Source organism: Saccostrea echinata, unplaced genomic scaffold (assembly GCF_033153115.1).
Source record: "Saccostrea echinata isolate AGI-Se365-2 ecotype Australia unplaced genomic scaffold, CSIRO_AGI_Sech_v1 ptg000002l, whole genome shotgun sequence".
NCBI lineage: Eukaryota > Metazoa > Mollusca > Bivalvia > Ostreida > Ostreidae > Saccostrea > Saccostrea echinata.
The window spans coordinates 12344965-12367500 of NW_026889751.1; the positions used below are offsets into that span (position 1 = coordinate 12344965).

General features: G+C 33.8%; 1 protein-coding gene across 1 annotated transcript in view; it reads left to right on the forward strand.

Moving 5' to 3' along the window:
- LOC133173067 (dynein axonemal heavy chain 6-like) overlaps window positions 1-22536 on the forward strand; it is a 69767-nt gene that overhangs the window by 16485 nt on the left and 30746 nt on the right. The window contains exons 23-52 of the mRNA XM_061307984.1: window positions 67-285; window positions 621-907; window positions 1438-1667; window positions 1984-2174; window positions 2298-2378; window positions 2479-2637; window positions 2772-2893; window positions 3070-3241; window positions 3394-3501; window positions 3622-3731; window positions 3876-3950; window positions 4098-4185; window positions 4370-4620; window positions 5056-5287; window positions 5386-5654; window positions 5770-6036; window positions 6402-6576; window positions 6881-7117; window positions 7373-7612; window positions 7942-8214; window positions 8478-8733; window positions 9334-9514; window positions 15637-15663; window positions 17331-17569; window positions 17970-18239; window positions 18503-18990; window positions 19173-19261; window positions 19550-19769; window positions 19945-20115; window positions 20383-20550. Coding sequence (XP_061163968.1) covers window positions 67-285; window positions 621-907; window positions 1438-1667; window positions 1984-2174; window positions 2298-2378; window positions 2479-2637; window positions 2772-2893; window positions 3070-3241; window positions 3394-3501; window positions 3622-3731; window positions 3876-3950; window positions 4098-4185; window positions 4370-4620; window positions 5056-5287; window positions 5386-5654; window positions 5770-6036; window positions 6402-6576; window positions 6881-7117; window positions 7373-7612; window positions 7942-8214; window positions 8478-8733; window positions 9334-9514; window positions 15637-15663; window positions 17331-17569; window positions 17970-18239; window positions 18503-18990; window positions 19173-19261; window positions 19550-19769; window positions 19945-20115; window positions 20383-20550 — 5895 coding nt within the window. The remainder of the gene's footprint in view (window positions 1-66; window positions 286-620; window positions 908-1437; window positions 1668-1983; window positions 2175-2297; window positions 2379-2478; window positions 2638-2771; window positions 2894-3069; window positions 3242-3393; window positions 3502-3621; window positions 3732-3875; window positions 3951-4097; window positions 4186-4369; window positions 4621-5055; window positions 5288-5385; window positions 5655-5769; window positions 6037-6401; window positions 6577-6880; window positions 7118-7372; window positions 7613-7941; window positions 8215-8477; window positions 8734-9333; window positions 9515-15636; window positions 15664-17330; window positions 17570-17969; window positions 18240-18502; window positions 18991-19172; window positions 19262-19549; window positions 19770-19944; window positions 20116-20382; window positions 20551-22536) is intronic.

The following is a 22536-nucleotide window of genomic DNA, read 5'->3' on the forward strand; positions in this document are numbered from 1 at the left end:
TATCCAGAAAGGAAACATTATATTTAGGATATTTTTCTAATCTTTTTTTTAAATGTCTGTTATCAGGGTGCAGCAAGAAAACTGGAAGACTATCCTAAATCTGTGGAAGAATTTGTAGAACATTTGTCTTTCCTGTCCAAGATGACATCTGAAATCACAGCTCTTGATAAGGAGTTCCTGATTGTGAACAAGTTGTTCACCATTGCCAAGGATTTCTCTGTTAAGATTGAACCAGAAGATCTGGCCTTGTACCAGACATTGGGTCCAAGTTTCCAGGGGCTGAAAGTAAGAGGGTTAAACTTAATATATGCCTAGGAAAGCTAGTTATTTTACTGTTTGGTGATAGAGTAAAAGATGGAAAATAATAAGTTTTCTGTACATGTAAATATTAATATGAGATATTGGGACTGATATTATCTTTACTGGAAAGAAGTATTCTTTCTTTGGTCATTTTATTTGTTCTTGAAGAAAATCTTGGTGTGTGTTTGAAATTTTATAGGCTAGTATATTTTTGTATCAAGTTTGCTTCATAGCACATTGACTTTTTGAGCACAATATTACCGGGTATTTTATAAGTAATATTTTATCTGTTTAAAAGAAAACAAAAATAATTTTTGTAGAATGCCATACTGGTTGGTGAAGCCAAGAAAGATGAAAACATCCGTAAATTCAGCCAGGACTTAGATACCCTTATATATAAGATTCGCACCAAGCTGATGGAGATCAAAAACAGAGTACGCGACCCAGATCTCCTCAGTACCGACATTATAGCAGTGGCCGCTCTGAGTAAGCTCGACTCAATTCAGAGTGAGGTAAGCTCCCTGTCTACAAAAGCCAGAAGCTATGCAAGCTACCAGGAGCGATTTGGAAGCTCGCTGTCCAACTCTAAAAGGGGCATGTATGGAGAGTAAGTATTGTTTTGATTGTATATACTCTCCTGCGACAATTTGAGTTGACACAATTCCTTTAGAGTAACGTCTTCATTTAATCAAGCTAAGATTTGATTGGATCCTTTGTTGCAAATTATGAAAATAATTTTGACATATTTTTTTCTGGTCTTAGACGTGAAGTATGGTAAATGTATTCAGTGTATTGTCAAACAGTTCATCCATTTATTAGTTTCAATTTTGTTGCATGTATAATTTTTTTATTTATATCATGTCTTCAAAATTATTTTCTTCAAACAAAAGGTTTTTTTTAATTTACCGTTTTTCTTATTGTATTCATTATGTGCATACATAATTTCAGTGTGAAATAACTAGAACATACATGTATATTGTCAATAATCATTATTTACACTCTTCAAATTTTATCATCTTGTTACAGAAATTTTTTTGGATGTCTAATTCTATTTCATAATGACAAACAATTAACAAAATCAGCTTCTCTACCATGATAAAAGATAGAGATGTAGAATATTAAATTCTCTGTTTCCAGGGAGTACATGTTGATGGATCGCTATGACAGTCAAAGTGCCACTGAGATTCAGGCTGACCTGTCTGACATTGAGCGTGACTTGACCTTGAGGCAGTTGCTATGGCAATCCCAGGAGGAATGGGATAAGTTGTACGAGGAATGGACAGCCACACCGTTTGATTCTTTACAAGTGGAGCTACTGCAAAAAAATGTAAACCGATTCACACAGACAGTTTATATGTTGGAAAAAGGTAAAGACACGGGTTGTATTTATTTCTATGATTTCTGTAGCTTTTTACCGTTTTGTATTTTATGGACAATTCCCATTTCAAAGATTGTATCATGCTGAACCATCATTATTTTCTCATTTTGATAAGAGTTTAAATGCTTGTATGTTAATTTGATAAAAATATTGAAATAGAGATTTAATAGAAAATGAAATCTTTCAATAAGTTACATATTTTTCCAATGATAATTTAAGCAGTAAGAAATCAGAAACTGTCTGGCTTAAAGAAGAAGAACTGTTGATTTACTTTACTTGGCATAGCATTTTGATTTAAATATTAGGTTTACCATCTAATGAGGTCCTACCAATTCTGAAGGAAAAAGTGACAGAGTTTAAACATGGCATGCCAGTAATCACATCTCTCAGGAATCCATCACTGAAGGCCCGCCATTGGCAGCTGATTGAGAGACTGATCCAGAAATCTATTGCCCGAGATAAGAACTTCACCCTGGCTAACCTTCTGGAAATGAATGTAAGTCAAAAATAAACCAGAAGAAAGGCAGGCAACACGTGAACTTGTTTAAATCATAGACAGATTCTTAGACTTATTAGTACCGGTAAATAAAAACTGATGCCCACTGGATTTTTTATTTAGATTTTCAAACACAAAGAAAAGATTCAAGAAATCTCTACTAAAGCCAGCAATGAAGCCACACTGGAACTCATGTTGGATAAGGTACTGTAGATTTAGTAAAAACTCACAGTTTTGTAAATAAAAAGTATCGTTCATTTTTGCTTTTGTTGTCATGCAGTTAAATTTTTTCTTCTTTCTGCAGATTATCAACTTATGGCAGAACACAGATTTCCATCTGTCTCCACACCAGGGCAGAGACACCTTTATCATTGCTGGAGCAGACGACATCATGGCACAGTTAGAGGAGAGTCAGGTTACCATAGGAACCATCAAAGCATCAAGATACATTGCTCCAATCCAGGCAAGAATAAAGATTTTCTCACCCTCTTATGAAATGAGCCCTAAGTCATTATCTTTAGTATCTTTGCAAAAAATTAAATGTTGTTGCCCCAACTTTTAGACGTTTAGACATAGACGTTTTTGGTATAATTTCAGACTCAAGTTGACCAATGGGAGAGCAAGCTTGGTGTGTTTTCCAGGACCTTAGATGAATGGTTGACAGTACAAAGAATGTACCTCTACTTAGAGCCAATTTTTAGTGCCCCAGATATCCAAAGGTAATTCATTCATGAATAATTTGTGAGAAAAAATGGATAATACAATATTTAAAAAAAATGCAACATCTAAGACTTCAAAATTTAAAAGCAAATTTTTTGAAAATATAAAATTTTAATAATGAATTAAAATGACTCTTGAGACCTTCCATTTATCTGATTTCATTTATTTATTTCAGGACATTGCCTGGAGATGCTAAGTTGTTCACTGCAGTGGACAAGTCGTGGAAGGACATAATGAGGAGAGTAGAGGATCGCAGGAATGCTCTGAAGGCAGCGACCACTACAGGGACCCTAGAAACACTGACTTCATGTAGACAGAATCTTGAGAAAATACAAAAAAGCTTGGAGGTTTGTTAGAGGATCTTTTAAAAATATTTTTTTTATTCTTGCATTATAGTATTTTGATATTTCCTTTTAAGAGATGTTGCATTATTACTGGTAAGCTGAATGGACGTGTCTGGAGAGTTGGAAGTTTAACTGAGCATTTTCTTTTTTTTAAGGAATATTTGGATTCCAGAAGAGTTGTCTTTCCTAGATTTTACTTTCTTAGTAATGATGAACTTTTGGAGATTCTGGGTGCCCAGTCCAAAGATCTCAATGCTGTTCAGGTAAAGTTTGACTAAAATGAATTTGAAGTACCATCCCCCCATCAAAGCATATTTGGAAATACTGCATGTCTCTTTCTCATTTATTTGAAAAAAACATCAAAATTTATTTTGTATTCATAGCCTCATCTTGGAAAGTGTTTTGGCAACATCAAATATCTAGAGATAGGCCAGAATCCACCTACCATCAAAACCATGATCTCTTCTGAAGGAGAAAGAGTTGCCATGCCAAAGTATGTAGAATATCTTAATTTGAAGTTCTGTATTGAAGTTTAAATACTTTATTTTTTTATTTTCCCTTGAAGGTTGTTTTCTAAACACATTATCAAATAGGTAAGAGATGTTTAGATGATACAATTGATGGAACTTTTTTATAGGAACATAAGAGCCCGAGGTTCTGTTGAACAGTGGTTGGTTTATGTGGAAAATGGAATGATAGACACTGTCAAAAAGTAAGTAGTTTAATTTATGTTGCACAATACAGATTGTCCAGAATACCATATTAAAAGAATTATCATATGAAGCAGTATCATATTACAAGGAATCTAAATTGTCAAAGATGTTTGTGGTAAACATTTATCCATTGTATGTCTGTTTAGACACCTAAAACTAGGCTTGGCTGATTGGTTGGGAGCAGATCAGAGAGAATGGGTCCTAAAGCATCCTGGTCAGGTGGTCCTCACTGTGGTAGGTAGTAAGAATTATCTGAAAGAGACATACAGCTATTAAACAAATCATTATTAAAATAATTTTTCCATGCATATTTTCTTACATTTGATATTAAAGAAAACAGTAATTAATTTTTTTACTGCTGATATCCATGAATTAAATTCTTCATTTTACCGATTGTTTTTTTATATTTTATATTCAGACACAGATTATGTTCAACAAAAATGTCATTCAGTGCTTTGACCTGCCCAATGTAATGAACAGCTTGATTGAAGTTAAAGACAAACTAGTGGACTCCTTGAACATTTTAGCTCGCATGGTCTCGGGCAACATTTTGTCTCATCAAAGGGAGAGCATTATGGCCTTATTGACCATCAATGTACACAATAGAGATATCTTACTGGGCATGATAGAGCAACAAATCCAAAAAGTGGATGACTTTGTTTGGACTAAGTAAGATATATATTTCATCTCAACCTGAAAAGTAAATAGAAAGACTCTACATTTTAACTTTCTCTTTGAGACTAATTGCAGTTCCATGCAAAGTTCCTACAGCTCATTGTTCTTAATTTGAATTCATATCCATTAATTTGAAATTACATGTATTGACATGTCCATTAATTTGAGAATGTTTTGCACCATGTTACATAATAAAGATACCTTAGTTGAAAAAAGAAGATGAACCTATCTGAGCTGAATTGAAATGTCTTTTCATAGCCTGTTGACCCCTTAAATGTACTATTTAAAGAATAGAATTTGAAATTATTCATTTATCTGTTTTATCTCAAGAACAAGAAATCCTTCAAGATGACTGTGTATAGCAATTGAAATTTTTAATGGTTCATAATTAAAGTTTCAAGGACACATATATTTAATTAATCTTTGTAGACAATTGCGGTATGAGTGGGATGAGCAGAGTAATAATTGTTTTGTGATGCAGTCCAATGCCCGATTCCAGTATGGTTATGAGTACCTGGGATGTTCACCACGCCTAGTCATTACCCCCCTCACTGACCGGTGCTACCTCACCCTGACAGGAGCCTTACACCTACATCTAGGGGGATCTCCTGCAGGGCCCGCTGGAACAGGCAAGACTGAAACAGTAAAAGATTTGGCCAAGGTAAAATGGGATTTCAGATTTACATGGGGAGAATAAAGCCATGAAAAATAAGATTGAGCTCAAAATGACAACCATTTATATATTTTTGTTGTACACAGGGTGTGGGTAAGCAATGTGTGGTCTTCAATTGTTCGGAGGGTCTGGAATACCACACCCTGGGGAAGTTTTTCTCTGGATTGGCTCAGTCTGGAAGCTGGTGTTGCTTTGATGAATTCAACAGGATTGATCTGGAAGTGTTGTCTGTGGTAGCTCAACAAATCCTGATGATAAAACAGGCTAAAGACAGAGAAGATCTGAGGTTTATGTTTGAAGGAAAAGACATCAAATTGAATCCCACATGTGGATACTTTATAACAATGAATCCCACGTAAGTCATATTTCTTGTGATTTACATGTAACTTAGATTTGTTATGATAAATTGGATTAAAGTATTTAATCTTGTGGACATGATTGTGATAATTGTAAAAGGCTTGTTGTTACAGGTATGCTGGGAGGGTAGATCTACCTGACAACTTGAAGTCCCAGTTCAGGCCGGTAGCCATGATGGTGCCTCACTATGACCAGATTGCTGAGATCATGTTGTTCTCAGAGGGTTTCATTGCAGCAAAATCTCTGTCCAGGAAGATTGTGAACCTATATCAGCTGGCCAGTAAACAACTGTCCCAACAGGACCACTACGACTTTGGAATGAGAGCCATCAAATCTGTGCTGGTCATGGCGGGTCATGGAAGATATAAGGAACAGCATAAGTATGTAGTCATGGGAAGATTAAGTGAATGAAACAATTTGGGAAAAATTTGGAAGTAAATTTGCTTGAATGTTGTACAGTTTTAATTCTTTTAGAGCAAATGGTAGAGATTTAGTGACAATGAAGTATAGAAAACAACCCTACTGTTGAAAACTTTTTTGAAATGAGGCAACAGTCTTAATTAAATGTATCTGAGCACAGCTGCATTGCAATTTTTACTTTTCACATTTACTCAGCTGCTTAATATTCAGAAACACTTTTCACAGTAAATGCTAATTATTTTTGAAATTCACCAAATCAGACCACCTTCACTGGGAATAATTATTTATTGTACTTTATCATCATGAAGTTGTTTTTTTATTCCAGGGGTAATCACACCGCAAACCTAACAGAGGATGTTGAGTCCTATATTTTGATCCACTCCCTGAGGGATGCTAACCTGCCAAAGTTCCTGGCAGAAGATGTCCCTCTATTTGAGAATATACTGGATGATCTCTTCCCAGGAGTTGTCCCCCCTGAACCGGATTATGGAGTTCTAGAGGTACGATTTAAAATTATGGTGCGAGGAATTTCCTGGGTTTCTAATTGCCTGATTTTGATAATACATGTACAAATAACATATTTGTTCATGCATTCATGTATATTATAATTAAGCAAAAAAAATTGACCAAACATCTTCTTTGGTAACAAAAGTGGTACCTTTCACATTAATTACGGTACAAAAGTTAGATGATAAATATATTTGATGAACTAATTGACCTTTGAAACAAATGGAAAGGATTTTGTATAAGGATTAAATATTTAAGTTGGTAATTTTCTACAGTGAGTTTTCTTTTCTGCTTTAGAGAGCCATAAACATAGCTGTTAGAGACAACAATCTACAGAACTGGCCTCATCAGATTGACAAGGTCAAGCAGTTCTACAACCAGATAATGGTCCGTCACGGCATCATGTTAGTGGGGCCCACAGGAGGGGGCAAGACTACTGTCAGATCAATCCTCCAGAAGGCTCTTATTCTGATGCCCACAATTATACCCCAGGAGGAGAAAGATAATGCAACCAGGAAACAGAGTATCTTCCCTGTGAGTGGTCAAAATTAATTGTAATGAACTACAAAAAATATTCTAAAAAAAACATGAAGTGTAGATTTCTATTGTATTCACTTTAATATTTTGGGTGTAAGCAGCTTTTAAATCACAATTTTAGAATTAATTAAGGCTTTACAACGACAGGTGCATTATTTGTTATCCATTACAGCAATAAATTGCAGACTGGATAAATTAATTTCTTGAGTTAAATAAATTCTTGAAATAAGTTTACAATTTTTTTGTCCACAGGGAAGTAGACTGAAAAAGGGTCATGTAGAATTGTTCTCTGTGAATCCTAAGAGTGTCCAGTCATCTGAGTTGTTTGGGGACTTTGACCCTTACACAAGGGATTGGACTGATGGACTTATTGCTCTGGCAACCAGAAAATTCTCCAATGAATTACAGCAACAACATGGCACACCAGAGGAGCAGGCTGGGAGACCAGTTTCTACTGGCAACAATATGGCTAACATATCGGATGCTTCTCAAGTACTTTGAACTTTTAAATTTTCAATTTCTTATGGTTAATACTACATAAATTAATTTTTTAACGTTCTCCTGCAGTTGTGGTTAATTTTGTAATAAATAAAAAAAAAACAAACGAAAGCATTGTATGAAACAAAAAAAACTAATACATACTTGTACAATGGAGTTGTTTTTACAAAGAAGTAATGTATACTTTGTAAAAATTATTTCTGCATGTAAATTTGTTGACAATAAATGAATTAGCAAAGTAAATGTCAAATGTGAGGGAGAGGAAAAAGCTTAAGACATTATTTCAGTATAAAGAGTATATAGATCGAGTTTCTTCTTGACAGACATTGATGCAAGATGAAAAGGCAGATGAAGATGCAGAGAAGAAAGATCATATGGACAAAGTGATCACAAACTGGAGATGGTTGATTTTAGATGGACCTGTTGATACAATCTGGGTAGAGAATCTGAACACTGTATTGGATGACTCCAAAGTCCTCTGTCTGGCCAATGGCCACAGAATCAGTCTGCCCAGTGGGATGAGACTTATTTTTGAAGTAGACAACTTATCGGAGGCCAGTCCTGCCACTATCAGTAGATGTGCCATGGTTTACATGGTAAGAGACCTCTTAACAAAGAGACTCCATTTTGTCTTTATTTTGCCCATGAATTCATAAGAATTTGACTAAAATCATGTATTCCACTACCACTTCTTCAGATTAATACATGTATTTATTTATGCTATTATAATGGATCTTAAAATTGTTTTGTTGTACAGATGACAAATTTTGATTCAAAAGACTTTGAACGAGTCTTTGAAAGAAAAAGATTGTGATGCATAAAAATACATGTATTTAAAAATTCTTTTTTTTTTCCATAGGACCCAGTAGATCTGGGTTGGAGACCATTTGTGAAGACTTGGCTACAGAAACTTCCCAGGGAAATGCCAGAGAGTGGGCGTCGACATCTTCAACAGCTGTTTGATTACACAATTGAGAAAGGTCTTAAATTTGTCAGGAAGTACTCTCATTACCTGATGATGGAGGTGCCAGAAATGTGCTATATAATGACTCTGTGTAACATTCTGTCATCATTTCTGGACTTCCTGTCTAAACATGGAGGATTTGGGGCTCCAGGTATGTTGAATTTCTCTTAAAAAACTTTTAAAGTGCATTTAAATATGCCCTTCAGTTTGTCAGAGTATTAATAAATGAAATACAAATGTATCTGTGTATTGGTGATGTGTGGAATGAAAAGCACTGGAGGAGCACTGGTTCACCAAAATCATTCTTTGTACTTGCATTGATATGAAAGAAGAATGTGATTTTGCATGCCAGTCTTTTATGAGGCAAACACTTGTCAAGGAAAAGAAACCAACATCAAAAAGGAATTTTAGCATACTAGTATCTGACATCAGGATGTGCCTACATGCCATCTCATTTCTTTGTAGTCCTCTTCTAGATATGATACTTTTTCCATCTGCAAGTCTAGTGTACATAGTTTTTGTTGTAACAGAATATAAATTTTTGGCTCATACAACTCCAACTCAAAATTTAGTTGGAAAATGAAAAAATCTAGCACTTTGGGTGGGGATTGTATTTTCCAGCAAAGTTTCTTGGAGGTATGATCTAAAATCAAACCCTTGGTTACAATTATTTCTTTTCCTGGAAAAATATGTATTTTTTCAAAATTTTTTTGAAGTGTAAAATTTTCAGTTTTACTCCTTTCAACTTCAGACAAAATAGAAAGTAAAGAGGATAGTGAGGATAGGAGACCAGAGAGCCGGGCCTCAAGTCGAAGCTCCTCAAGGGCCTCAAAGAGTAAGGGCCTCAAAAAGAGGACCACCAAAAAGGTGCCCTCAAAAACCAAGGATGTCACCTTCAAAATGGAGGACACCAATTCTGTCAAAAGTTCAAGGTATGAAAAAGGTTTATTTGTGTAACTGTATATCCCATAAATGATATTGCACTAAATGTATAATTGCATGTGCTTTATAATGTGTTTTTATTGTAATGTTGCATTGTGATGTCTCCTTATTGTTGTCACAGATAAAGATTATAATAGATATTTGAAATGATAAAGAAAGTGAAAACATTTTTTTTCTAGCTTCTCTTGTATTTAACATCAATTCTCTGTAAGGACCAAAATTTTACTGTAGGGCTGTGGCACACACCATGAGCGATTTTCATGAAACTTTTTCAGGTGGTTAATGCCCATACATTATGACATAATCAACATTCAAAATTAAGGTTACTACCTTGGTTGCCATGGTAACGGGCTAATATAGATTTTTGCCCCATTTACTCTCAATTCAAGCATAAAAATGCTATATACTTGATTTCATGTGGTTTAATCATCTTTATTATTTTGAGATAATTCATACATTACATGAATAGAACAAATGAAGCACTATATAACACAATTAAAAAAAATTCTACAAGTCACTGCAAATTCTTCAATTGATGGCTCAAAGATGACCAAATTCTTACATTTTGAAAATGGTCGTTTTTACCCTATATTTCAGGAAGTCTTTCAAGAAATGCAGGCAATTCAAGAAAAAATCACCTGAAATTTTAGAAACACCATAATAATATTAGTTAACTTTTATGAAAAGTAGAGTGGGGATTTTTTTCGTTGTTGGTATTTTTAACTTCAAAAATTGGCATTTTGCCAAATAATATTTTGTTCAAAGTGTTACTAGACTCTGGTTGTTTTATAAAATTTCTTTTCCAAACATTTTTCTCACGAATAGATAAGACAAATGGAATGATAAGTAAATATTATTAAAGATAATAAATAAGATAAAACAAAATTAAATGAATTATTATTGTTTCTCTATGATCCTTTACAAAGGGCAGGTAACTCAAAATCTAAAGAAAATTAGCCATTCAACTTTTCACTGGAACTTATTTCAGTAAACAACATTTTCAAATACTACATAAAAAATGGAAAAAGATAATGGATAAAAACTCTAATGATACTTTTCAACCAAAAAAATAAATAAATAATAAATTATTACTTTTTCATGCATAGGTAGGTAGATATTAATTTAGCAGGTTTGAAATTTGATAAGCTAATGTTAATTTCCTCCATTTAAATTTTGCTTGTTCCCAGATGCAAATCTTTAGATATCAATTTTATTTGGATAAAGAAATTAGAATTATTTAGACTGACCATAAATTAACACCCCATTAAAAATAAAACCATTAATGTATATTCTTACAATCAAAAAACATACACATATTCATATGTACGAGGGTTGTCCGTTAAGTTCGTGGACAAGCTAAAATTTAAATAAAAGTTGTGTTATAGATATTTATTATTAGCATATTTATAATCCTTTACTATATGTGAATTACAAAATGTAAAATTTGATTCAATTTTAAATGTATAATTAGAATTATGACTTCACTATAAGACCAATGGGATGGTGACCCGGAGCACGGCAAAGTTTTAATTAAAACGTTATTTGTCACTTTATACATTTCATTTGTATTTTGTAAAATTCCGCGGAAATTTGGATCACTTGCACATTATGACATTGACACAAGTTTAAGGGGCAAACTTGCAAAATTTGAATGTTCCAAGTTTCGAAATGGGAGAGAAATTGAGGTTAGAATCTAATAACACAGGATCGTCATTGTTCGAAAAAGGGACGTTTTCGGAAAAGGTGGAGCAGAGATCGAGCAGTGATAAAATTTTGTGTAGACATCGGGAAAACACCAACAGATACCCATAAATTCCTTAAACAGTCGGGAAAACACAGTAAAGTAAGCCGTTCTTAAGTGTTTAAGTGGCACAGAAGATTTTCGGACGGAAAGGACAGTTTACAGGATGACATGCAAGATGGAAAACCATCTTTTTGAGATTGCAGTGATGTAAAAAATGAAGTTTGTGACGTGATTTACAGTGATCGGCGACTAACAGGTCGGGAAATTGCAGGACGATGTTGAATTTCAAAGACTATGGTACAAGAAATTTTATCTCATGATCTCAATATGAGTCATGTCTGTGCTCGATGATTCTGACAATTGAAAATTTGGCGAAGAGAGTAGAATTGTCAAGACTGTTCATAAAAAAAGAAATTAACGTAGGCGTCTCTTGACGTCGGGTAACGTCAAGGATTTTCATTTTAGTGCTCCGGGTATGAGTGTGTGTATTTTTGGTTTCTAGTAAAAATATAAGTATTTGTGCTTTGTTTGTGATGAAAACTTGCATATTAATTAAATGAAACATGAATTTAATGAAAATAATAGTTTCAGATATTTTATCTATTATTGTCAGTTATTATCAAAGTCGTCCACGAACTTTACGGACAACCCTCGTAATATGTATAATTTTATCGTTACTTTTAAAAACAGGGTTTTTTTTTCAAATTATTAATCAAGCAAGAATCTACATATAAACATTATCCAAAATGTGTATTTAGAGATAAACAAAATGTAGAAAATGACTGCTATATAGCAATTTTGTAGACAATAGAAACAGGTAGGCTTGATGTTTCCATGATTTCTCTTTACATCAGAGGTTGGCCATTATGTGGTGTTGTGTCTGACCAGTCAAGAAGAATTTTAAATGGGTTTGAAAAGTGAAACTTGAAATAATCATCTTCATCTTTTCCCCTGGAATAAAAAAAACATACATGTACATTTGCTATTAAAAAATCAATTGTTTAATATCTACTACATTTTTCATGTGATAACAAATACAAGTAAATAAGCATATCTATTTTTATTAAAATGTATATAATACTAAGCTAGTAGTTAGTATTTACACCTCCAAATAAATTGCCTCAGAATTCCTGCATGTGTACTTTAAAAAGCAGGCTTCCTATCACGTTGCCCCCCCCCCCCCCCCCCCCCCCCCCCCCCCCCCCCGTTCCATACCCCAAGGGTTCTCCCCGCCTATTTTTATATAAAATATTTTTCTATGACTCATTTCCAAAGTTTTTTTTTTGTTTGTTTTTTTTTAATTGACCTTAGACATAAACAAACATACATACACATACACAAACACAGATACACCACGGCTGGAATGGTTACATACAGATTTTTAGGAATAAACATGAAATTAAAAAAAATATGAATACACAAGATATACTAAAATAATAATGTAGATGACATAAATTTATCTATATGTTTATGTTTTCAAATATCTGGTTCCAGTTAATCCATCTTCTTTTATAGTTTATACACATGAAGTTCATTGTTTTATTTATTTTTATAAAAATTCATACTCTTGGATACTAAAAGAGAACTTTTAGTATCAGAAAGTATGATTTTTTTTAAAAGGTTAGTCTTAAATTATATTTTGGATTTTTCAATTGTAATACTTTGTGAATGTGTCATAGAAATATATTCCATTAAAAAAAGTCGGGGAGAACCCTTGGGGTACGGAATGCGGGGGAGGGGGTCCCATCCTCAAGCACCTGTTCTTCACATTTTATCACCTTGAACGCAGACAACAATTTGCTAATTAATGAACACCGTAAATAAACCATTAATAAATACAATACATGGCGCAGACGTATGTAGCGCTAATTCATGATTACGCCAACCACTCCATGCCCAGTGATTGCGCTAAATTTTGAATACGCCAATTTATGTACACATACAGTATTTTCAGTGTACCCAATTGCAAGGTAAAAGTAACTGAAACAATTTACCATCACCTACTCCAAAAGCTGTCCCCATGCTCTAACAGAATCTTCTCCAAAAGAATATTGTTCAGTTAAGATACTGTCCGATGTTCAGTTCTCACGGTCAATTGCAAGGTTTCTTTCTCCATTAGTTAATTTTGTAACTGCCTCCTGCTTCTGGTATTTAGCCTTTGTGTTGAAATAAAGATGATAAAAGCACAAGAATAAAGGTTCTCTTTATGTACCGGTATCTTTTCATCTTCTTTTTTTCAAAGCACCAGTACATCTAAAATATATTTAAAATATTTTTTTTAAATTAAAGAAATTCATTCTAATTGTCAATCATGAATACATACATTTACATGGGTATATTATATTTATATCTCATTAGTGTGTATTTATAGCTGCAGTTAAATTATTCTCTATTGAGAAGCTGATGGCTCATTTTAATACTCCCTCTCAGGAGGAGTATTAAAACGAGCCATCAGCTTCTCAATAGAGAATACAGTTAAATATGTTTTCTTCTTTTACAGTGAATCTGAATTATATGACTTCTTTTTAGGCTAAAAAGTTTTTCTATGTGTTTCCATTAAGTCGACCATCTTTAACTTTTACCCACCACCTACTGGTACTACTTTTTTGGCCAAATCAGATTTTAAACTGTACCACTGGCGGATTTAGAGGCCCCCCCCCCCCTTTTGTGTCCAAAATATACATCAGATTTAATAAATCAATTTTTTGGTGTGGCCTTGAGCCCCTACCCCGACACCAAACTGGTCCCTCCCCCTTTTCAAGATTCCTGGATGCACCACTGTGTACAACGTTACCAAAAATATATGTTTTTTTTATATTAAATTGCCTTGTGTATATTTTTCATTACATACAAACTTACATCTTCTATAACATTCTCCTCCTTTTGATAAACTTTGTAGAACTTTATGATTTGCCAAAGTAAGTTGCTTTCTGAAGCAAGCACAAATTCCTATAATGCAAAAATATTACTTGTTTAAGATGTATATCTGGAATGTCCTGCTAACATGGTGATCTTTGAATATAGACCAATTAAGTCTACATGTATTATATAAAAAATTATTTAATTTAAAAATTATGTCAATTTAGTTGAAAAAGCTTCTTACATGTAGTTTTTATACAAAATGAATATTTGAAAAAATTCGAATTTATACCTGTGCCTATAGGGTTGTTCTAACCATTCCCACTGACTGCCTTATCTTCTGCTTGTTGTATTCCTCCGATTGCATCTTGCATTTTTCTCATGGGTTTTAGAGAGTACATGGAATCCCAATGGGAATGCAAGTCAGACTTCATAAAATTTGTTTCAATATTTCGCAAAGTGAATTTGACTTTAAAAATCTATTATTACATGTAATAAAGACCTGTACATCATTATCAAGTTGAATGCTGAGAAAGCAGTGTGTCCTTCTTTTGATGACTTACTTTGTCATTCACACCTGAATTCCGTTTTAAAAAGTTGAAAAACACATCATTTTTCTGTTATAGTTTCATGTTTATTTTTCTGGCGTCTGTTTTTGCCACATGTTGTTATAAACTTCTTTAGACTTCAATACAGGAGAGTCAACAAAGGGAAATAACACCAGTTTAATTTTTTGTCTTCAGTGCAAAAGAGTCAGCAAAGGGAAATAACTCTAGGTTAATTTTTAGGAAAAGTTATAATTTGAGGGGATTGGAATATGACTTTTAACTGATTTCCCCACCTCAAATCTTTCTGCATCTTTTAGATCTAAGCTCGATCTTACTAAAAATATCTTTTTTCTAAGTTTCAATTGCCTGCAAAAATTAATATGCATATCAAGAAATAGTTGCCTTTGTATTCATTTTTATGACAAATTCATGTAAATTGATCTGTATCATAGTAAAAACCTTGGGTTAAATTGAATGAAATTTAGATGCACAGAAACTTTAATTACTTAGCTATAAAATGAAACCCATGTTATGTTGATAACTTTCCTACATTAAGGAAGCACGGAATTATTTTACATGGTGATGACAATCAGGTCAGTTTTGCCATAACAAAATATTTCAAAGTCGTTGCTATGGAAACCAAGGAGGTACTGTCCAAAATTTACCCACCAATAGTCTTTATATAGGGCACTCTCTAATATTATAGTGATAAAATAAAATTCCATGATAGTGCGTGGCCAAGCATTTTTGGTCCTTACAAAGAATTGATGTTAATGCTTAACTGTTTGTGGGCATCGCTTTCAGCATTACCCTGTTATCAAGAAACATTGCAGACTCAGTGTTTAAGAACTTGATTGTTATATTTATGACAATCCTATATATAATAAACTACAAATTCATTTTACTCTTTATTTTATGTATTTGTGTTTATATCTCTATGTCTCCTTTTCTTTTCCTAAAGTTTTGTTAGTTCTTCACATTCTGATATGTAAGTAAATGGTGTTTCACTTTTCACATGTGCAGTTTTGTGCATCATTTAACTTTGTTTTTTCTTCAATTTCCTTTTTTTTATGTCTTTTTGTCAAATTTCTCTGAGAAACATCGTGTTTGGAAACTGCTCTGAAAGTGTTTTCTGAAGAGATACCAGTCATACTGTTCGTTTTCAATTGAGCTGCATTAGATTGACATTAAATTTCATGTGCTGTAGATTTGATATGAACAGGTAATTTGTGTGATCGTGCTTGTCTATGAAGATTCAGAAAAGAAAGAAATGCAAGCAGGAGAAGGATATATAAAAAGTATTATAGGAGATATAAAAATTTAAAAGTAAAAAGTACTTGTATATATGAAATGAATCATAATAACTGATCATATGTTGCTCAAAGCATTTTTATGAGTTATTTTGTGTGCCTGCATGTGTCCGAAGGCCCCTAAGGGCTATGATGTGCGAGTGTTAGTCATGATAAATGCCAGTTTGCCGGATAGCTTTAAAGCTTCCTTTATAGATTTTTACATGAATTTCACTTATTTGTTAAAGATATTTATTTAATTTAAACTCTGTAATATTAAGTTTCTTAGAATACACATTTGTTCAAATGGAATATACTGTGTACTGAGATATAAATTTATTTTCCGTACAGTACTTTTTATCTTTAATCTTTCCACACATTTCAATGCACTCTATATATACAGACATTTTCTTGGGGTTTAATTTTATTAAAATAAATCAGCCTTTTCTTTTTGTCCAATTCAACCTCCATTTTCCAAATCTTCCCCTTTAAACTGTGAGTGGAAGCCTCAAATAAAATCAGGAGGGGCATATTACTGCTATGTTGCAAGAAATACTACTTTTTACCTAGATTTCAGGTGTGCATTACCACTACATTTTATCAGTAAGAAGATTGGTAATTAGAACTCATCACTGTTACACAGATTTTCCTGCTATGTAAGGGGTACCATCACAAGTACACAAGGCATGGAATATGAGTTCTATTTAAAGAAATCCACTTACAATGTATATTCAGAGTAAAACTAATAATTATGAATTCTATTCTATTGATTTTAAAACTTGCAGAAAATTTAAAAATGTGGGTCTTTCAAAAATTAAATGAAAATGGTCAAGGATTTTAATAAAGTGATAAAATAAAAGTCCTACTCAAATTCCTACTTCCACCTCTGCCTGGTGAGTACATGTTGTATGTACTTTATTCCTGTACATGCATAGGGTGCTGGCTAATTAAGGGAGCAGGCATTGTAGGGGTAATGTGTACATATAAATGTAGCAGTAATGTATACTATTTTATAGCGGTAATGCCTACGTAGCAGTAATAATAATTTTGAAAATGTAGCGGTAATGTAATGCACCCAATAAATCCTGATTTTATTGTAGAAGTTTTGCTCAAAATTTTTTGACTGTGTCGAATTAGTTCTCCCTCTTTTTTATCAAAGATTATTTGTACAGATTGAAAGACATTTATCAGTACAATGAGACTACATTCATCTTTAATATTAACAAAGAAATACCTTCACTGAAATTGTAGCAAACAAATCATTTAAAAAACTGTTAAAAGTATAAAAACAAAGTCAATGATAAGTTCTTTAGACTTCTGTCTGACTTGTTCTCTGATTTTGACCTGTTTGATTCGTCTTCTGTAGCCTCCAAAGTGACAAGGTATATTACCTGCAGAAGAACCCCAATCAGCTATTGAACATGTTGGGAAAGCTGTTTGCGTTTTCTTTTACTTGGAGTATTGGAGGTATGTTCAAACGCCAGGAGGATGCTGATGATGATGACATGATCAGGAGGGGCCAGGACAAGGGGGAGAGGGATGCCAATATCTGTAACGAGTTTGACAACTTCATGCATGAGTTATTTGAAGTGGAACCACCACTTGGTAAGGAACATATAAAGGCATTTCAGTTGGTTTGGTAGTTTTATATGCTTAAGATGTAAGATTTAAAATTATGTATTAATGCACTTGATATCTCTGTTTTTTGTGCTTGTCAGTAGACCGTACATATATGTAGATTTGAATTAAAAGAGAAATTTCAAATATGATTAGAGGAAAGGCCATCAGATGAGGTCAAGGTTTTATCATAGGTCAAGGACAAACATAGTTAGGTTGTCAAATAAGAAAATGCCATCTCCAGGGGGTTTTGTTGGTATATTTTGTTTTAGATGAAAAAAGTGTTTTTCAGGGTTCTCTTGTTTTCATTATTCAAAAAAAAAACAAAAAAAAAAAAGCAATCAAAATGAAGTTTAGATTTTTAAAACCTGTATGCTTCTTATAATAGGTGTAAGGTTGCCAACAGGAAACAAAGTCATTTATGCCTACTTCATTGATATGGAGTCTGGTAACTTTGTATCCTGGGATGTTCTGGTACCAAAAACCAAGTCCCTGATAGAGAAGGGAGCTGTCATTACTATAGGGGAGACAATGGGGGTTTCTGGGGGGCACAAGAAGAAGAGAGAAGAGGCTGAGATTACTCCCACCGTGGACCTCATTAGATTCTCCTTCCTGTCTGGACTTCTGCTGCTGCACAAACATCCAGTGCTGCTAACAGGTGATTGTGCTGATGAAATTTGGTTTTATTAAGTCCTTCTAAGGCTTTAGATTGAAAGTCACAGGATTAAGTACAATAGATTAAAGTGTTACAATTTCTTTTAATGGAAGGCATTTGTAAAACAGATTCTTGTGTATCTTTAAATAAAGGTTTATTAACAAAACTAGATCCATGCACTTTAGCTCTGAATATACATATACACATGGATATATTTCTTATTGTAGTTACAGTTTTATTTAAAACTGTTCATTTTAATTATTTAGGAGAATCTGGAGTTGGCAAGTCAGCCATTATTAACCACATGTTAGGCAGACTGGGTCAAGATGGTGGAACATCCACCAAAAGTGGCACTGTGCTGGGTCAGATTCTCAGCTACTCAGACAAGACCAACACCCTACTGGAGAGTATCTCAAAACTCACAGAAATGGACAACAATGACGAGTCCAAAAGCATCGATGTCCTACTGGGGACAGCCAAGCCTAAAAGTTCTACTGGAGTTATTAGTTCCATGATTCAGTTTTCTGCCCAGACAACAGCAGCTAGACTTAAGGCTCACATCATGCACAAACTTATAAAGAAGGGCAAGGACACTCTAGGGGCTCCCCGAGGGAAAAAGGTACTGGTGTTTGTGGATGATTTGAACATGCCTGCCCCTGAGGTGTATGGAGCCCAACCACCCCTAGAGTTATTGAGGCAGTTCTTGGAACTTGGTGGATTTTATCATGCTGGGAAAGCTCATCTTGTATGGAAGGTATAAAAATAAATATCAGTATATGTGTAAATCTGTTGTGTAAAATGATAAGGACCAAAGTTGCAGAGATACAATGTCTTTGATTGCTTAGTTTGTAAGTTGTGCTTAGTTAACCTATAAAATCTATTTAATATAAAATAAATTTAAGTTTTACTGAACATTCAGAATATATGAATTTTTAGGACATTTATGATGTACATGTGGTGGCAGCTTGTGGTCCACCAGGTGGAGGCAGAAACCCCATCAGTCCAAGGCTCCTCAAACACTTCAGGTCAGTCAACCTCTAAACTCTGAATGTATATCTAAATTGTATTTATAAATTCCCTCTAGACCATCTCTCAGATTGAAATTGGTGTGGAGGATGGATGTTAAGGGTTCTTACAACATGATGCATACTCTGTAAAATGCAGATATCAATTACAGAAAAATTGCTTTTATGATAAACAGGGATGGCATTTTATTATGAAGAGAGAGGGAAGAGGGATATAGTCATGAAAAGCTAACCAACTTGTTAAAATGACCGGATAAAATAAATGGAAATTTTTTGTTTTTATTTCAGCATTTTTGCTCTACCCCAACCATCTACTAGGTCCCTCCAACATATCTATCAAGTGCAGTTAGGTCGCTTCTTCCAAGAGGGGGAGTTCGCTACAGAAGTGACAGAACTACAGCTCCCCCTGGTGTCTGCTGCCATTGCTGTGTACTACAGGATGTGTGGTAGCATGTTGCCGACTCCTGCTAAATCTCACTACACATTCAACCTCAGAGACTTGTCCAAGGTAATAACCAAGGACTGTTACCTTAAAGGATATCCCCTCTCTACAAAAAAATAAAAGTTGCTAAGTCATACTTGCAACAACATTCATTGGACTTATATTATAAAGAGTAAAAGCATTATTTCTGAGGCACAAATTTGTGTGTTTAATACTTCCAAATTAACTGTAATTTTTTCAGGTTATACAAGGACTTCTTCAAGCTCATGAATCTGTCATTGTGAGCAAGGATAATGTAGCTCAGCTGTTTGCCCATGAGGCCACTCGAGTTTTCCACGATCGTCTCATCTGCCTGGAGGATAGAGATACTTTCTTCCAGTTCCTGTCTGACACTCTACATGACCACTTTAAGGTAATTCAAGTTTCATATGAATATAAGTATTTGCTCATGGTAATTTTATGAAGCTGCTTTTAGTTGAAATCTTGTCAAGTCATTGCTGTTGTTGAAGTTTCAATTATGGAAGGGAATGAGTGAAGGGGGATGGGAGGAAGGTGGAAAGGGAGAAGGCGGGGGGGGGGGGGGGAGTTGGGAGACAGGAAGACAAACATAGGACTTTCTGATATACAATACCTAAATCTTACCTGGAGATGTGACTGATTTTTTTTTTTCTCTTTACAGGTCAAATGGACAAAGGAAAAGCTGATGAATGAGCAGGTTTTGTTTGGAGATTTCTTTGAGCTACAGGAATCTAAGTCTGCTCGAGTTTACCACCCTATGTCTGACCGTAACAAACTTTCCCAGATCCTGGAGGAGTATTACCTCCGGATGAACTATGGCAACACTAAGGTAAAGGATACACACAAGAAATAGGAAATCATGTCTTTTCTCTCCCAGATCCTAAGTTCTTCCCTTTGTGTAGGACCTTTTTTTTTTTACTGCATGCTTGCTAGTTTTTAAATGGAAATTTCAAAATTGTTATTGTTTACAATTTACCCTGTAGGATATTTGGTACATAGACTCCTTGTAAACAATCAGAATGCCAAATGTATGACAGAGCATTTTCTTTATTGTGTGAAGATCTTGATATGAAAAGTATATCTTCTTTTCTACAGTAATTTATAAATTATTTTTTGTTTTGTTTTCTGTTGAGTGCCTCGTAACTACTTTACTCTTACAGCCACTGTGTTGAGGGGAATGTTTGATGATGGGTATGATATCAATCAAATCCCTTTTGGTATCTCTTGTATATTTTTGTTGTACATGCATGAGCCACTTTTATCTGTTTTTTAGCATCATGAGGAGTCGGTAGATGTTGAGGTAGTGACACAATAATCCTTGTGATAATCCCATGTACATTTATATTGTTTTGTAAATTTACTGGCTTATGGTAACCACAATACCACATACATGTTTTAGCATTGCTTTCATTGGAATAAGGATTTGTTGGGGACATATAAATACACAGGCAATTTACTTTGCATGAGTTTTGAATTTGTGAAATGGATCAGATTTATTTGTGTTCTTGTATCAAAGCAAGTCTATGTATGCACAAAACATTCTAATATCAGCAATTTTAGATTTAGTAAAAAAAAAAAAGTTCAAGGAACATTCAACAATTCTTATTCATCTCATTCAAAAACTTAATATGTATCAGTCATTTATGATTTACACTTTTTTTCCAAATATATTTTTTCCAAATATATTTCAATGTTTTTTTTTCCCCATCAACATGCCTGTCTTTACAAATATTTGAAAATCTCTTTGTATTAAGTGTAATTATTATTATTGTATACATCTGCAAACTAACAATTCAAACATTTTACGGAGAAAATTGAAAAGCTAATTTTATTTCTCTGATGTTCCAAGGATGAGAGTACCAGACTGATGTATATAAGTATAAATGTAAGTCCGGAATGGCAGAGACATGGCAAAAAATAACAGCTTATATTAAAAAACAACAGCTTATATCTAAAATCATACCAAACAAAGGAAATACAGGCTATTTCAGACTTCTAGCTCTACCCGTTTTTCTTAATTTAATGAAATGATTCTTTTACATATTATCCTACAATAATTCATTCATTGGTGAAATATGGTCAAACCTTGCTATCTTGAACTTGATGGGGCCAAGATTAAACTTTGAGATATTCGAGCTTTCAAGATATTGAGGTTAAAAGAAAAAAGTGATTGGGACTTCCACATCACTTTAACATAATCCTGGTGTTCGAGATAACTATGTTTAACTGTACATAGAATTATTAAATAAATGTCGTTTTTGCATTTGATAGAGAGCCACATTTTTCATGCATAGGAAAAATGTAAGGAAATTATAAATGGTTTTTGGTCACTTGTATATGCATTAATTCTCTCTCTTGTTTAACTTGGGAAAATATGTATCTATATCTTGTTTCAAAATTTCTGTTGGATGGTGATTCCTATGTGGGTTATATTCCATAGTATTGTAGGCATGGATACATCCCTCAACCTTATTTTCTGCATTCTTCATTTTAAGAATGTAGATTAACTGAAATAGCCTTGGATGCATGTATTTGTAGAGGATGATTTCAAACAATTAACAACTGATAAAAATAATCTTAACAAAAGTATATGTTGATCAGGTTTTGAAAGTTAATTTATTATTTAGCCAATGCTTAGTAAAATACACATGTATGAAAAAAGTAAAAATTGAGAGACTATCAGAACCAAAAATAAAATGAACTTTCAGATTTTTGAAGGGGGGGGGGAGGTTAAAATATCCAATTGCATTGAATTTCATATTTAGAGAGAAAAATGGGGTATTTTTTTATTTAGATGCCCTATAGTGTTGTATCA